This window comes from Coregonus clupeaformis, chromosome 30, assembly GCF_020615455.1.
Source record: "Coregonus clupeaformis isolate EN_2021a chromosome 30, ASM2061545v1, whole genome shotgun sequence".
In the NCBI taxonomy this organism is placed as follows: Eukaryota; Metazoa; Chordata; class Actinopteri; order Salmoniformes; family Salmonidae; genus Coregonus; species Coregonus clupeaformis.
This window is the reverse complement of record NC_059221.1, coordinates 26785643-26802936: the sequence shown is the minus strand read 5'-3', so window position 1 is coordinate 26802936 and position 17294 is coordinate 26785643. Positions and strand designations below refer to the sequence as shown.

The 17294-nt window shown below is 44.9% G+C and overlaps 1 protein-coding gene across 3 annotated transcripts; it reads right to left on the bottom strand.

The window, feature by feature from the left end:
* Positions 1-2847: 2847 nt before the first annotated feature.
* On the bottom strand, positions 2848-13506 carry tbc1d25 (TBC1 domain family, member 25). 3 transcript variants are annotated; one of them, XM_045209320.1, is made up of 7 exons: positions 13338-13506; positions 12247-12356; positions 11431-11585; positions 10933-11132; positions 10645-10836; positions 7101-7376; positions 2848-5697 (listed from the first exon to the last, which is right to left on the bottom strand). In XM_045209320.1, the coding sequence occupies exons 1-7, from the start codon at positions 13380-13382 to the stop codon at positions 3931-3933; spliced, it is 2745 nt and encodes a 914-aa protein (XP_045065255.1). In that variant the 5' UTR covers positions 13383-13506; the 3' UTR covers positions 2848-3930. The 3 variants fall into 3 exon arrangements, with proteins under 3 accessions (XP_045065255.1, XP_041712071.2, XP_045065256.1); XM_041856137.2 differs by having other exon boundaries at positions 11008-11132; XM_045209321.1 differs by lacking the exon at positions 13338-13506 and having other exon boundaries at positions 11431-11608; positions 12247-12326.
* Positions 13507-17294: the final 3788 nt, after the last annotated feature.

The following is a 17294-nucleotide window of genomic DNA, read 5'->3' as shown; positions in this document are numbered from 1 at the left end:
GGTGCACCTGTGTAATGATAATGCTGTTTAATCAGCTTATTGATATGCCACACCTGTCAGGTGGATTGATTATCTTGGCAAAAGAGAAATGCTCACTAACAGGGATGTAAACAAATTTGTGCACAAAATATGAGAGAAATAAGGTTTTTGTGCATACGGAACATTTATGGGAGCTTTTATTTCAGCTCATGAAACATGAAACATGACCAACACTTTATATGTTGTGTTTATATTTTTCTTCAGTATATTTCTACTTGGATGTTCCACAACGTTATGTACTGCTGAAAGTGGCCCATATAATTCACAGTGGAATGTTTTGCTTCAGAGTAAAACTTTGACCAATTAATCGAATATCTTACAGGAAAAGAGAATTCTCTAGACATACAGTTCCAGCCAAATATATTGGCACTCTTGCACTTTTCTTTAATTCCCTATTTCTTCTAAAATAAGGTGAAATTGAAAAAAAGCTTTTGGTCTCCACACCTGGTTATTGAATTTCCAACATTGCAGAACAAATTGATTTTTGTAAACTTAAGTTTACAATTTTAATTGAGAAAATAAAGACAAGTACTTGGTTGCGCAGCCTTTTGCAAGATATAGTGCATTCGGAAAGTATTCAGACCCCTTGACTTTTTCCACATTTTGTTACGTTACAGCCTTATTCTAAAATGGATTAAATTGTTTTCTTTCCTCATCAATCTACACAAATACCCCATAATGACAAAGCAAAATCGATAAAATAAAAAAAACTGAAATATGACATTTACAGTATTCAGACCCTTTACTCAGTACTTGGTTGAAGTACCTTTGGCAGCGATTACAGCCTAGAGTCTTCTTGGGTATGATGATAGAAGCTTGGCACACCTGTGTGTGGGGAGTTTCTCCCATTCTTCTCTGCAGATCCTCTCAAGCTCTGTCAGGTTGGATGGGGAGCGTCGCTGCACATCTATTTTCAGGTCTCTCCATAGATGTTAGATCGGGTTCAAGTCCGGGCTCTGGCTGGGCCACTCAAGGACATTCAGAGACTTCTCCCAAAGCCACTCCTGCGTTGTCTTGGCTGTGTGATTAGGGTTGATGTCCTGTTGGAAGGTGAACCTTCGCCCTAGTCTGAGGTCCTGAGCGCTCTGGGGCAGGTTTTCATCAAGGATCTCTCTGTACTTTGCTCCGTTCATCTTTCCCTCGATCCTGACTAGTCTCCCAGTCCCTGCCGCTGAAAAACATTCCCACAGCATGATGCTGCCACCACCATGCTTCACCGTAGGGATGGTGCCAGGTTTCCTCCAGACGTGAGTTCGATCTTGGTTTCATCAGACCAGAGAATCTTGTTTCTTATGGTCTGAGAGTCCTTTAGGTGCCTTTTGTCAAACTCAAAGCAGGCTGTCATGTGCCTTTTACTGAGGAGTGGCTTCCGTCGGGCCACTCTACCATAAAGGCCTGATTGGTGGAGTGCTGCAGAGATGGTTGTCCTTCAGGAAGGAGGACACAGAGGAACTCTGGAGCTCTGTCAGAGTGACCATCGTGTTCTTGGTCAACTCTCTGACCAAGGCCCTTCTCCCCCAATTGCTCAGTTTGGCCGGGAGACCAGCTCTAGGAAGAGTCTTGGTGGTTCCAAACTTCTTCCATTTAAGAATGATGGAGGCCACTGTGTTTTTGGGGCCCTTCAATGCTGCAGAAATGTTTTGGTACCCTTCTCCAGATCTGTGCCTCGACACAATCCTGTCTCTGAGCTCTACGGACAATTCCTTCGACCTCATGGCTTGGTTTTTGCTATGACATGCACTGTCAACCCTTGGCCCTTATATAGACAGGTGTGTACCTTTCCAAATCATGTCCAATCAACTGAATTTACCACAGTTGGACTCCAATCAAGTCGTAGAAACATCTCAAGGAGGATCAATGGAAACAGGATGCACCTGAGCTCAATTTCAAGTCTCATAGCAAAGGGACTGAATACTTATGTAAATAAGGTATTTCTGTTTTTTTTTTATTATAAATTAGCAAAAATGTCTAAAAACCTGTTTTCGGTCTGTCATTATGGGGTATTGTGTGTAGAAAAAATTATTTAATCAATTTTAGAATACGGCTGTGACATAACAAACTGCTCTAATTCTTAAATATTTGAGGGGTGCCCTCCACCAACTGCTGTTTTTAGCTCTTGCCATTGGTTATGGATGTGATTCAGATCTGGACTCTTTCCTGGCCACTACAGAACAGTCCAAAGTTTCTTCTTGAGCCATTCCAGCGTGCTTCTGATGTGTGTTTGGGGTTGTTGACCTGCTGGAAGACCCACAACATTTAACATAAGACGGTTTTTGGACACTGGGTTGAACATTGCACTCCAAAACACCTTGATAATCTGCTGATTTCATTATGTCTTGCACACATTCAAGGCCCACAGTAACAGTGGCAGCAAACCAACCCCACAGCATTATTGAACCTCCCCTATGTTTTATTGTAGGGAGGGTGTTATTTTCTTTGAATGCTTAATTTGTCAGTTGGTCGAAAAACCAATAAGTTGTGGTGATCAAAAGTAAATTTTTGATTCAACTTATTTGAGAAGAAATAGGGAATTATTTAAGAAAAGTTCAGGGGGTGCCAATATATATGGCCAGAACTGTACTATATAACATGAATAATAAGGATTGACACATTTATAAACATTCTCATAAAGCCATGATGAATCCTATATCTTATGAAATCTTTTAGCACCATATAGTAGCTATGTGCACATTGTGCAATGTACCCGTCACCTACGGCGATACATGATCCAGGGAAAATGCATAACTTGTGCAATCCATTTTTTTTTTTTTTCGATTGAATGATCCATTGATTCATTGAACCCCTGAATAGCAAAACATTCCCATTTAATACAGTATATTGTTCAGATCATAGTGGTTGTGTGTGATTCTAAAGCAAACAATAGTAAATTGTGAGAGCAAATGCAGAAACTGGCCATGAAACTGCAGTACTGAAACCCATTCATTTCTTATAAGGCCTCTCCCAATATACTGTAACTTTTCTTTGCCGTTCAGATTCCTATACGGCACACCATGCTTCATAGTTTCTTTGGAAAGACTAACTTCATCTCACCTTGATATTTAAAATGTGACCTTGCAACACCAAAATGATATACAGTACTGGAATTATTTTGATAGAAAATGTAATGTAATGAGGTGATGAACACAATGCAATTACTGACTCATGAATATAACATTTACAAAGCTCAGTTGTTGTCGTGTCCTCATAATCACTATGCTGGCATGTGTGCAGTCAAATACAGACATATTTTATATATTCTCAACAGGGCATTTTTAAGGAGAATCAAATGACTCATTCATATTGTTCATATTTCTCCATACTTCCAATGGCCAGTAGCCACCGCTCACTCCAACTGTAGCCAAGTCAGGGAACAGAGGGGGCAGAGCTTGAACCAGTAACCACACACACTGCCATTGTGCTAAAGAGTCCAGACTAGCAAAGTGGCAGTGTTGGTTCTTAGCAGTGTGATCACACAACTACAGCTCTTTCGTCAAGAAGACACAGTTGTGGCTTATCCAATATGAGGTTATAATCTAAGTTAACCTTGGGTAACACAATGTGTTCAGCCCTGGGCCCTCATTTAAAGGTATTTGAAATGTTCAATGATCCCTGTAACTAAAAGAGAAGGCAAAAACAGGACAGTTTGAAACAGTAAAAACTCAAATGGATGAGTGCATAGCAAGGCGAGAGTAAGCCTAGAGGAAATGGAGAGAAGAGCAACACAGACAGCATACACAGGGAACACTAACAGTAGTAACCTTCTAGTCTAGTCTGGTATGGGTGGAGAGCTAAATAAGATGAGCAACGATAAAGGGACAAGCTGGACTAGGCCACCATTAGTCATTGTACTGTAAGTGTGTTGGGGACGGGGTGGGGATATAGTGACAGAAGTCAAGAGGAGGGAGAGAGGGAGACAGGTGAAGAAGGGGAAGGTATGGTGTCAGCCAGGTTATAGGTGGAGTTTGGAGAGGATGGTTGTGGGGATGACAAAGGGGTAAAAAGAGGCCTGGTGGCGGAGGGGGGCGGGGAGTGGAGAGCAGCAGTGACTGTGGTGGGCGAGTCCGAGCTGACCTCATCCCCTTCCTCCGAATCCCACACCTCACTCTGCAGGTAGTCCGCAAACAAGGCCTTGGCGCGTTGCAGCACCCTGCCCAGATTGTGTCGGCGGACAAGGCGGTCAAAGTGCATAGCCAGCTCGTTGTAATCGAAGCTGTTCTTTATAATGTGGTCTCGATGCTCCAGCAAGATCGACAGGCACAGGAACAACATGAAAGGATTCCCTTTACCAAACTCTTGAGGCGGTGGCAGGGAACAAGGTTTGATGGTGGTAGTCTCTGGTTTGGTCGAATTTGGAGTGTTGGGCGCGGTGCTGGAGGCTCTGCTGCAAGGAGAGGGGAGGTTACTGGAAAAGGACTTGTTCACTGTGCTGACCGGTAGCGAAGGAAGAGCTCTCCCGAAGGACAAAATGGGCGAGGAGAGCAATGATCTAGTCAGCAGGGGAGAGGAAACCAAGGACCTCCCTGTGGGGGTAGCAGGTGAGTTAGCTCCGGTTCCGTTCGGCACCGAGGCAAAGGACACAAATCCTCTTGTGGCTTTCTCAGGCGACTCAGCCCTTCCGTTGGGTAAAATGGGGGAGGTGTACTTTGGTGACGGGGTGTCCGGGGAGACACCTCTCCAACTTGAGGGGGAAGGAGTGGAGCCTGGAGACGGAGAGGAACCATTCTTCCAGCTTGGCAGGCCATGAGGAAATGGGGAGACCGGAGAGGCAGTTTGTCCATTGGGGGAGCTCCTCTCTTCCGTCTCTGGGCTGGAGGACTTGTCCTCGTCCGTTATAAGAGGTGCTCTCTCCCCTGGATCCTCCTCGCTGTCCTCGGTGGCCTGCCGGGCCGGTGGACTTGATACAGGGTGCGAGGAGGCTTCCATCACAACAGGACCCTCTGGTGGATCTCTCTCCACGAAATCAAAGCTGTTCTTGTTCCGTGCATTGTAGTATTTGAACTCACCAAAACTGGTCTGCTTCTGGAAGGGAGGAACAGGCGCATTGTTGTGCGCCTTCTCCTTTCCTACGTAAGGCATGTCGAAGTTCCCCTCACCCTCTCTTCTGGCTCCTCTGTCCTCCCGCTCTCCTTCCTCAATGTCGATCTTTCTCCCACCGTCTGCCTCCTCTCTTGAAGGCCTCAACATGTGTCGTCTCCGCTGCTTCTCTTTTTGCTCCCCTTCTTCTTCACCTGCGAAAGCGGGCCTCTTTTCAACACCACTCTCAGATGTCACTCTGGTCTGGTCTGTCTCTAGGGGCGGCCCAAAAAGCTCCACTTCCGTTTCGGGAGGGTCAGGAGGCAGGGAGCTCCAGGTGACCTCCAGCATCCTCAGGGCATCGTCGAAGGCAAACTCCCGTTTGAGTTCCAAGAGCAGCCAGCGGTAACAGAAGAACAGGTCATCAGCTCCGCGGGACACCAAATAACAGTAGAACTCGGGGTCGGAGTACTGCAGTAGCAGCTTCAGATGCTGGAACTTGACGGACATGAGTTGGCCATCTGGGCGGAAGTTGCCCTCTAGGCGTTTCATGATGCCACAGAAACAGATGAATGCATGTGCCTCATTGTCCATGACGGCAAGTATCGGAGAAGCGATGTCACTCATGCCTTGGCAGTACGACACCTACGAAACAAGAGTTGAAATGAATTAAACACAGCAAAAATATATGAACACCAAAAACTAGGATTACATACACTACATGACCAAAAGTATGTGGACGCCTGCTCGTCGAACATTTCATTCCAAAATCATGGGCATTAATATGGAGTTGGTAGGCTTTCCACTAGATGTTGGAACATTGCTGCGGGGACTTGCTTCCATTCAGCCACAAGAGCATTAGCGATGTCGGGCACTGATGTTGGGCGATTAGGCCTGGCTCGCAGTCGGCATTCCAATTAACCTCAAAGGTGTTAGATGGGATTGAGGTCAGGGCTCTGTGCAGGCCAGTCAAGTTATTCCACACCGATCGACAAGCCATTTCTGTATGGACCTCGCTTTGTGCACAGGGGAATTGTCATGCTGAAACAGGAAAGGACCTTCCCCAAACGGTTGCACAGAATCGTCTCGAATGTCATTGTATGCTGTAGCGTTAACATTTCCCTTCACTGGAACTAAGGGGCCTAGCCCGAACCATGAAAAACAGCCCCAGACCATTATTCCTCCTCCACCAAACTTTACAGTTGTCACTATGCATTGGGGCAGGTGGCATTCTCCTGGCATCCGCCAAACCTAGAATCATCCGTCGGACTGCCAGATAGTGAAGCGTGATTCATCACTCCAGAGAACGTGTTTCCACTGCTCCAAAGTCCAATGGCGGCGAGCTTTACACCACTCCAGCCAACGCTTGGCATTGCGCATGGTGATCTTAGGCTTGTGTGCGGCTGCTTGGCCATGGAAACCCATTTCATGAAGCTCCCGACGAACAGTTCTTGTGCTGATGTTGCTTCCAGAGGCAGTTTGGAACTCGGTAGTGGGTGTTGCAGCACTCAGCGGTCCCGTTCTGTGAGCTTGTGTAGTCTACCACTTCGCGGCTGAGCCGTTGTTGCTCCTAGATGTTTCCACTTCACAATAACAGCACTTACAGTTGACCGGGGCAGCTCTATCAGGGCAGAAATTTGACGGTGACTTGTTGGAAAGGTGGCATCCTATGACGGTGCCATGTTGAAAGTCACTGAGCTCTTCAGTAAGGCCATTCTACTGCCAATGTTTGTCTATGGAGATTGCATGGCTGTGTGCTTGATTGTATACACCTGTCAGCAACGGGTGTGGCTGAAATAGCTGAATCCACTAATTTGAAGGGGTGTCCACATACCTTTGTCTATATACTGTATCAGACAGAGTTTACTAATCATAACTCGAAAGCAAATAGACATAATCTAAGATGCCAAACACCAGTGTTGAGCATATATTTGTTCTCAATGAGCTAATACCACCACACCCCTTAGCATGTCTGCATGTCAAGGAATGTAAAAGGAATGCCACCGTTAGGCTACCAAAGAGGACAGAGGAAAAATAGATCCCCACACCTGTGGATGTGTAATGGCAAAGGTGGTTAGCAGGTCGGTGAGAGCGGTGAGGTGGGGGCTGTCCTCGGAGCCGGCGTAATAGGGATGGGCCCGGTCGGTCCTCAGGACGTCCTTCAGTACGTTGCCCCTGATGAACTCCAGGTCCTCTGGACTGGCCCTTGCTGACCACTCCCCCTTCAGCTGGTCATACTCCCTAGTCTTTCTCTTCATGTAGTCCATCCTCTCCTGACCGGTCAGCCCATCGGGGTACACGTTCAGGAGGTAACGCCACACAACCTGGGTACAGAGGAAATGACAGATCTAAAATTATTTTAACCACGAAATGTCCATTAGAGAATGGGTTTTGACATGTAGAATATACACTCCCCTACGTATTTATTTGGACATTGAAGCTAAAACTTGTAATGTGGCTCTATACTCCAGCATTTTGGATTTTAAATCAAATGTTTTATATGAGGCGACAGTAAAGAATGTCACATTTTATATGAGGGTATTTTCATAGTGTCATTTTGGAGTAATTTTTATTGTAAATAAGGATAGAATATGTTTTTGAACACTTCTAAATTAATGTGGATGCTACCATGATTACAGATAATCATGAATGAATCGTGAATAATGATGAGTGAGAAAGTTAGAGGCACAAAGATCATACCCCCAAGACACGCTAACCTCTCACCATTACAATAACAGGGGAGGTTAGCATATTTTATCACCATTATTCACGATTCATTCATGATTATCCGTAATCATGGTAGCATCCACATTAATGTAGTGAAGTGTTCAAAAACATTATATTCTTATTTACAATAAATTGACTCCAAAATGACAATACATTATTTAACATTCACTTCTATTGGGCACAACATTATCTGAAAAACAAACAAAACAAATGTTGCAAGGTTGTTGTAGTATATATACACACTAAACTTTTGACTACTTTAATACACATAAGTGAATTTGTCCAAATACTTATGATAGCTTCAAATCGGGGGACTAGATACAGTGCTTTCAGTTCTAAATGGTAAAACAGACATGCATGAAAATACCCTCAAATAAAAGGTGTAAATGTACTGCCGCCTCAGAGCCAAATTAAACGTTTTAGCTTCACTATCTAAATAAAATATCTATATTCATACAATACAGTGAGTGTATAGTAATTTAACAATATAGCTCTTCTACTTCCAAATGGCATTTCATTGTGCTCATTTCCTCATACATTCTTGTTCCACATTGAATGACCTACAGTGGGGGAAAAAAGTATTTAGTCAGCCACCAATTGTGCAAGTTCTCCCACTTAAAACTCCTTACTCCTGAGTGGCGCAGTGGTCTAAGGCACTGCATCGCAGTGCTAACTGTGCCACTAGATCCTGGTTCGAATCCAGGCTCTGTCGCAGCCGGCCGCGACCGGGAGACTCATGGGCGGCGCACAATTGGCCCAGGGTAGGGGAGGGAATGGCCGGCAGGGATGTAGCTCAGTTGATAGAGCATGGCGTTTGCAACGCCAGGGTTGTGGGTTCGATTCCCACGGGGGGCCAGTATAAAAAAAATATGTATTCACTAACTGTAAGTCGCTCTGGATAAGAGCGTCTGCTAAATGACTAAATTGTAAAATGTAAAAATGTTAAAAAGATGAGAGAGGCCTGTAATTTTCATCATATGTACACATCAACTATGACAGACAAATTGAGGAAAAAAAATCCAGAAAATCACATTGTAGGATTTTTAATGAATTTATTTGCAAATTATGGTGGAAAATAAGTATTTGGTCACCTACAAACAAGCAAGTTTCTGGCTCTCACAGACCTGTAACTTCTTCTTTAAGAGACTCCTCTGTCCTCCACTCGTTACCTGTATTAATGGCACCTGTTTGAACTTGTTATCAGTATAAAAGACACCTGTCCACAACCTCAAACAGTCACACTCCAAAATCCACTATGGCCAAGACCAAAGAGCTGTCAAAGGACACCAGAAACAGAATTGTAGACCTGCACCAGGCTGGGAAGACTGAATCTGCAATAGGTAAGCAGCTTGGTTTGAAGAAATCAAGTGTGGGAGCAGTTATTAGGAAATGGAAGACATACAAGACCACTGATAATATCCCTCGATCTGGGGCTCCACGCAAGATCTCACCCCGTGGGGTCAAAATGATCACAAGAACGGTGAGCAAAAATCCCAGAACCACACGGGGGGACCTAGTGAATGACCTGCAGAGAGCTGGGACCAAAGTAACAAAGCCTACCATCAGTAACACACTACGCCGCCAGGGACTCAAATCGTGCAGTGCCAGACATGTCCCCCTGCTTAAGCCATTACATGTCCAGGCCCGTCTGAAGTTTGCTAGTGCATTTGGATGATCCAGAAGAGGATTGGGAGAATGTCATATGGTCAGATGAAACCAAAATAAAACTTTTTGGTAAAAACTCAACTCGTCGTGTTTGGAGGACAAAGAATGCTGAGTTGCATCCAAAGAACACCATACCTACTGTGAAGCATGGGGGTGGAAACATCATGCTTTGGGGCTGTTTTTCTGCAAAGGGACCAGGACGACTGATCTGTGTAAAGGAAAGAATGAATGGGGCCATGTATCGTGAGATTTTGAGTGAAAACCTCCTTCCATCAGCAAGGGCATTGAAGATGAAACGTGGCTGGGTCTTTCAGCATGACAATGATCCCAAACACACTGCCCGGGCAACGAAGGAGTGGCTTCGTAAGAAGCATTTCAAGGTCCTGGAGTGGCCTAGCCAGTCTCCAGATCTCAACCCCATAGAAAATCTTTGGAGGGAGTTGAAAGTCTGTGTTGCCCAGCGACAGCCCCAAAACATCACTGCTCTAGAGGAGATCTGCATGGAGGAATGGGCCAAAATACCAGCAACAGTGTGTGAAAACCTTGTGAAGACTTACAGAAAACGTTTGACCTGTGTCATTGCCAACAAAGGGTATATAACAAAGTATTGAGAAACTTTTGTTATTGACCAAATACTTATTTTCCACCATAATTTGCAAATAAATTCATCAAAAATCCTACAATGTGATTTTCTGGAATTTTTTTCCTCATTTTGTCTGTCATAGTTGACGTGTACCTATGATGAAAATTACAGGCCTCTCTCGTCTTTTTAAGTGGGAGAACTTGCACAATTGGTGGCTGACTAAATACTTTTTTTCCCCACTGTACATAGATACTCTGTTTACACTCCGAAGTGAAACAAGGATACACCCAAATGCTTTAGTCCCACATCTAATCCACATTTTGGGAAATTATTAATATCCAAAGACCATAAGTATACAATTCCTGTCAATGTTTTGGAGACCATGGGCCCTTCTCAATCGCAACTCAAATGTGTGCGCAAATCTCCCATTGACATCAATGCATGGTTTACGAGAAAGTCTAAATTACACACACTCAAGTTAAGATTTGGCCCTATGGGATCTTATATGATATTCTAGCACTTTCAATTATATTTCTGAAATGGTTTGGTATCGAGGGTTAAAAGAGCCGTCTGGTAGCACACTTGTTGTTGGAATCTCTCAGTGAATGCGCTGTTACCTTGCGTAGTGAAGGCTCTACCCCACCATGATAGATGCGTAGCCTCAGTTCCTCTGGTCGGGAAAGCTGGCCTTGGCCGTTGAGGTAACTGTGGAACTCTGCGTCGCTCAGAGGGGGCTTGAAAGGCTTCACCTCCTCCCCGTACGACCAGCTCAAGGCCTGTTGTACTCTGGACAGTGTTCGACCCATCATCTGAACAGAGACAGACAGCAAGAGGTTAAACCGCAGGTGGGTCATTGGGAGCAATACTAACCTAGAACTGGAGTTATTTAGCATTAGCAGAAGGACCTGACTCAAGGCAGCAGTGACTGGCTGGTAAAAAAGATGGCTGACAGGGTGAAGAGCGAGAGCGTCGTCAGTAACCTGGGACAGTAGGGACTGGGTGAAGGGGAGGGCGGCAGCCGCCAAGGACCTCCTATCACCAGGAAGCTGGTCAGAACAAATCACTTCTTTGGGGCTTATTATGTCCCAGTCCTCCATAACGGGACCTAAAAGGAAGAAAGTGAAAAAACGAGGTGATCGATAAATGGGACTGTATGAAGGAGGCCAACAAATACATTGCGAAAAAGTTTCAATAGGGAAGAGATATTTGACACAAACTCATTTAACACATATCCCAAAAACATATACTGAATGAAAGCATGCACGCACACACACCAGTTTTCTTCAGGTGGTGAACCATAGGAACACATCAACAGACATTGGCAAATACAGAGATTGACTGTGTCTAAATTATCTAAATGAGGGCATTGGTTATACAAGTGAACGTTTGACAAGTCTGCTTACTGTCTTCGCAGGGCTTAATGTCCATCTTGAGCTGTAGATAAGGTTTAGCTGCACTGACAAATGCAGCATCTAAATCCCAGTCAGACAGGAGCGAAAGATACACTTCCACACCTCCACGGTCCCGGGATAGGTAACTTATCCCAAAGTTGCATTTGCTAATAAGGAAACAAGAAAATAGCTGATAGCAATATTTAAAAGGCTGATATCAATTCTAGAAAGTATGGCAATCCAAGGCATTCCATATCCATCTCCATCATTTTTTCAAACTTTATTGTAGGCAAAGATTTCTCCCAAAACAATACTTTCTAATATTGTCTGCAGAATGGCGAAAGTGCATAATGATGGTGGAATTCAGATATGATGTCAATGTTTAGCACTATCCATTGAGTTTTTAAACTATGGCACACGACATGGTTCAATGCACCAACAAATCAGCACAATCTACTTTTTCAAACTGCTGCCATCTTGGAGCTAAAATTGGGATCATGTATACTGTGCTAATGCCAATACAAAAAAAGAGTAACGGAGAGCAATGTACAATAGGGCGAACTTAGTAAAGTGCATGGAGGCCACCATTTTTATGCACCTACGCAATTCTGCTTGCATTTTACATTTACATTTTAGTAATTTAGCAGACGCTCTAATCCAGAGTGATTTACAGTTAGTGAGTACATACATTTTCATACTGGCCCCCCGTGGGAAACGAACCCACAACCCTGGCGTTGCAAGCGCCATGCTCTACCAACTGAGCTACACGGGGCTTGCCATGTCAATCAACAGCACTGTAGATATTATTATGTTGATGATGCTCCTCACCCATTTAACTCGAAGGCTCGGATGAGGATGTGCTGTAGCACCTCAAGTGATGTTATCTGAGGATCCACAGCAAATGAGCGGAACTCCACTGGAAGCATTCCCTCACACTTCTGAGGAAGGTGAGAAACATTGAGGTACATTGTAGGCCCATTTCATACCATCACTGTACATCACGTGTGACTGAATCAATGTCATTCTTCAGTTCCAATAAAAAGGCTAGCCTGGGTTACAGAATTTAGTTTCGAAATTCAGTTAACCCAGGCTACCAAATGCCAACAACAAAGGTGAATGTCATAAATAGCAGACTGACCTTCTACAATGGCAGACTAAATTTTTTTTGTAATGATTGGGTCATATATCAAATATGGTGTAGGCTATATTTGTCACAAGAGAGCAGAAATGCTTACTTTCATCTCACTAAATGACGTGTCACCTGTTCTCAGTCAAGAGCTCTCAGAGCTGACCTGGTGATGACGGTGATGTTTACTAAATGACTCACTACTATTACTAAAGCATCTAGTCAACGTTATATTAACCAGCCACGTCACTGTGGGGTCTGTCTGTGAATAACTGAGTTCATTATTTGGAATATCACAATAAACCAATCGAGCTAGCTGTGAAGATTCGCGGGCTTAGTTGACTCGCAATCTTGCTTTAAATCGTTTCCCCAGTGCACGATCACGTATCACCAGCAGCAGGTAGCTAGCTAGACCTATTGTCAATAATCGAATCTTCATAATCCGTTAGCTTTCTTTTTCATAGATACATTATTTACTTTTTGTAGTCAGAAGATCCAAGAGGGTTACGTTCAGAATAACTGTCCACTATTGCTCATTAGATGTTAGCAGGTGTAATGCTAAAAACAACAAAGCACTGGTCTGGGCAGAAGAAGAGGATAGCATTCAAACAGGCTAGCTAAATGCTAACGCAAAAGTCAACTAAATGTAACGACAAATGGCCAAAACACGTCGGCCACAGTGATGACAATAAAGCTAGCTAACGATCTAGCCAGCTACCTGGAAATGTGATACCTGTCAAAGGGTACCCCAGTAAGCTAGCTGCAGCTATTCCATCGTTCACATATTCCTCACCTTGACTTTGACACGCACCACGCCCCTCTCCTCATCAGTTGCCATGTTGATGAGGAGTCCACTGGACCCACGATGGTTGTATTCAATTTGATTTTTCTTACATATGCGTTTGTAAAATTAGAAGAGAACGATTGCAGCGACTCATCTTGTTCTTCTTCAGTGGGGTTTATCGGCGGTTGGCATCCAACATTATGGTGCATTACCGCCACCTACCGTACTGGAATGTGGGCCAGAGACTGGGAGAAACTAAATCCTACCTGCCAACCCCGTTTGTCTTAAAAAATATATACATTATTTGAGACTATATCTAATGACGTTCTGCTCAATATACTCTTTAAACTAATTTCCTGTATCCCCTTCTCCCTCATACTAAATCTCATCCTCTCTCTTTCCCTCTGATACTGCCCACACTGTAGCAATACATGCTCCACAGTCTCTATTTCCTGACAATAATCACACTTTCCTGATGGATGCTTTCCTATCACGTTTAATGTCTTATTCAACTGGCTGTGTCCCACCCTTAATATTGTAAATATAGCCTCCTCTCTTCTGTCCCTTCCTGCCGTCCTCCCCTCCCCAACTTTCCTCTGTACCTGAAATAAATGCCTTACCTTATTATCTCTATTCCACTGCTCCTGCCATCTCTGCACCATCACTGTATATATATATATATATATATATATATATATATATATATATATATATATATATATATATATATATCAGCCTTTTTGCCTCTGCCTTGCTCAATGACACTTCAACATCCCCACTACTAAGTGCTTGTTTAGCCTGTTCATCTACTGCCTCGTTCCCCTCCACCCCCACATGGGCTGGAACCCAAGTAAATCTTATCTGAATACCCATCTGTTTAATCCTGCCATGGGTTTGTAGCACCTCATAAAGCAGGTCTTGTCTGCTACGTGAGGTAAAGGACCGGAGACTCATTAACACTGCACTTGAGTCAGAGCAAATAACTATTCTGTCTGGCTTAACTTCCTCCACCCACTGCAAGGCCAACAGTATGGCCATCAGCTCCGCCGCATATACAGCCAGATGATCTGTAATACGTTTCCTGACTTCCACCCCACATTCCTGCACTACAAATGCTGACCCAGTACGTCCTGTCCTTGGATCTTTTGAACCATCTGTGTAAATGGCCACAAAATCCTGATACACAGTTTCCAGACGTCTCTTAAAGAAATCAGCTGGATCAACCCCTTCCCTATCTTTCTGTAGTTTTTCCAACACTTCTAGATCAACTACTGGAGGCGGGAGTAGCCATGGTGGATTTACAGGAATAACTACCGTTGGACTAAACTCCCTTCCATACAGCCCCATCTCTTTCGCCTGGGTATTACCCATCCACCCAAAGCTTGTGTTCGGTCTTTGCTCATGTTCCCAGCATGCCTGTAAAATCCCTTTCGCAGGATGAGACACCCCATGTCCTTGTAGGTTGACCCAATAATTAACTGCCAGCTGCTGTCTCCTAATCTGCAACGGCATATCCCCCCCATCTCCACCTGTAATGCAGCCACTGGGGACCTTCGAAACGCCCCACTACATATTCTGAGTCCTTGCCCCTGTATGACATCTAGCCTTTCCAGTGAGGTCTGGGCTGCCAAACCATATGCTATACTTCCATAGTCTATTACAGATCGAATCAATGCAACATACATGGTCTTCAATGAGGAACACCCAGCCCCCCACTCCTTCCCTGTCAGACAGCGCATCACATTTAGCACCTTCTTACACTTTCCCACCACTCTCTCAATGTGTTCTGCTCAGGTCAGTCTAGTATCAAAGTATACCCCATGGAACCTGAAGGCCCCCACCCTCTCCAAGTTTCTCCCATATAACCTCAAGCATACCTCATCTCCCACCTTCCTCCTGGTAAAGAACACTGTTTGAGTTTTCTCTACAGAGAACCTGAATCCCCACATTAATGCCCATCGCTCTACCTCATCAATTGCTTCCTGTACCTTCCTGACTATGTATGGCACATTTCTTCCCCTCTTCCATAAGGCCCCATCATCTGCAAATAACGACCTCCCTATATCCGGCTGTACCTGAGAGTAAACATCATTGATCATGATTGAGAACAACAGAGGACTAATCACGCTCCCCTGCGGTGTACTATTATCCACCAAGTAGCTGCTTGATAAAGACTTCCCCACCCTCACCTGGATAGACCTTCCAAACAGGAAGTCCTTTATCCAGTTGAACATTCTTCCTCCTACCTCCATAATATCAAGCTTGATTAACAACCCCTCCTTCCACATCATATCATACGCCTTCTCCACATCAAAAAAGACAGCTACAACAGTTTCCTTGTTCACTTGAGCCTTCCTGACCTCTGCTTCTAAGCAGAGCACTGGATCCATAGTTCCCCTAACCTTCCTGAACCCACTCTGATATGGCGTTACTAGCCCTCTGCTCTCCAGGAAGTAAGTTTGGATTGGTACCACTACTGCCTCCTTCCAACTGCCTGGTAGTTTCCCCTCCTCCCACACTCTGTTGTACAACACCAATACTTTATCCATTGCCTCATCACTAAGATGGGCCAACATAACATAGCACACCATCTTTCCCAGGTGAAGTTAACCCTCCCTTACCTATTGCTCTTTTCACCTCTGCCCTGGTAAATGGTGCACTCAACGCATCATTTACATCCTCCCTCCTTTCCAGCACTCTAGGATGCTCCTCTCTCGTGTTCTCTCTCCCCCTCTGCCCCTCCTCTGACAGATTTGCTGAGCTATGCACTTGAACAAATGCTTTGGCCATCATCTCTGCTTTCTCCTCATCTGTTACTGCCATATCCTCCCCAATCGTCAACACTGGATAATCCCACTCCCGCTCCCACTCATCCTCTTAATCATCCCCCACACTTCTCCCACAGGTGTCGCCCTTCCAATGGTGTCACAGAACCGATGCCAACATGACCTCTTTGCCTGACGGATAGTTCTCCTCACCATGGCCTGGGCCTGTTATATTGAATCAGATGTTGGAAATTATGCGTCATTTTCAGTACTCTAAATGCCCTGTTCCTAATCCTCACCATTGCCCCACATTCCTCCGTCCACCATGGAACTGCTTTCCTCCTCCTCCTCCTCCTCCCTGAACTCTTAGGTGTAGCCTCAGTAGCTGCCCCCACTAACGCTGTTCTCACCCAGTTATTCATACTATCTACATCCCCTCTCATATCCACCCGAGCCATCACCTGCTCACTCAGCTCCTGAAACTGATCCCACTTTGCCCTTCCAAACACTCACCTGCCTACTCCCTCCACTAAAACCTCCTCCTCCCTTCGGCCTACTAAGCATACAATGAGGTAATGATCACTCCCTTCTGTCGACTCCTCCCATACCTCCCACTCACATATTCCTGCCATCACACTAGATACCAGAGTGAGGTCCAAGGCAGACTCTTTCCCTGTGGCTACATCAATCCTGGTCCCTCGGCCATCATTCAGGCACACCAGATCTTTATTTTCTATCAAATTTTCCATCACTTGGCCATTTCCATCCATCCGTTTCCCCCCCAAAGCATGTTGTGGGCGTTAAAATCCCCACACCACATTACCTTACTTCTTTCCTGGCCCTCCACCCTCTCCAGCACTTCCATTTCCAATATCTGACACGGTTTATAGTAATTCACTACCACTAGCACCCCTCCTCTCAGCCACACCTCCACCACCACATACTCCTGTTCAATACCTTTGCCTATTATCTTGTAGGGAATTCCTTGCTTTATGAAGGTGGCACATCCCCCCCCACATCTCGGTCCCTATGAACCACGACATATCCCTGTATAATACAGTCTTCTGAGTGGCGCAGTGGTCTAAGGCACTGCATCGCAGTGCTAACTGTGCCACTAGAGATCCTGGTTCGAATCCAGGCTCTGTCGCAGCCGGCCGCGACCGGGAGACTCATGGGCGGCACACAATTGGCCCAGCATCGT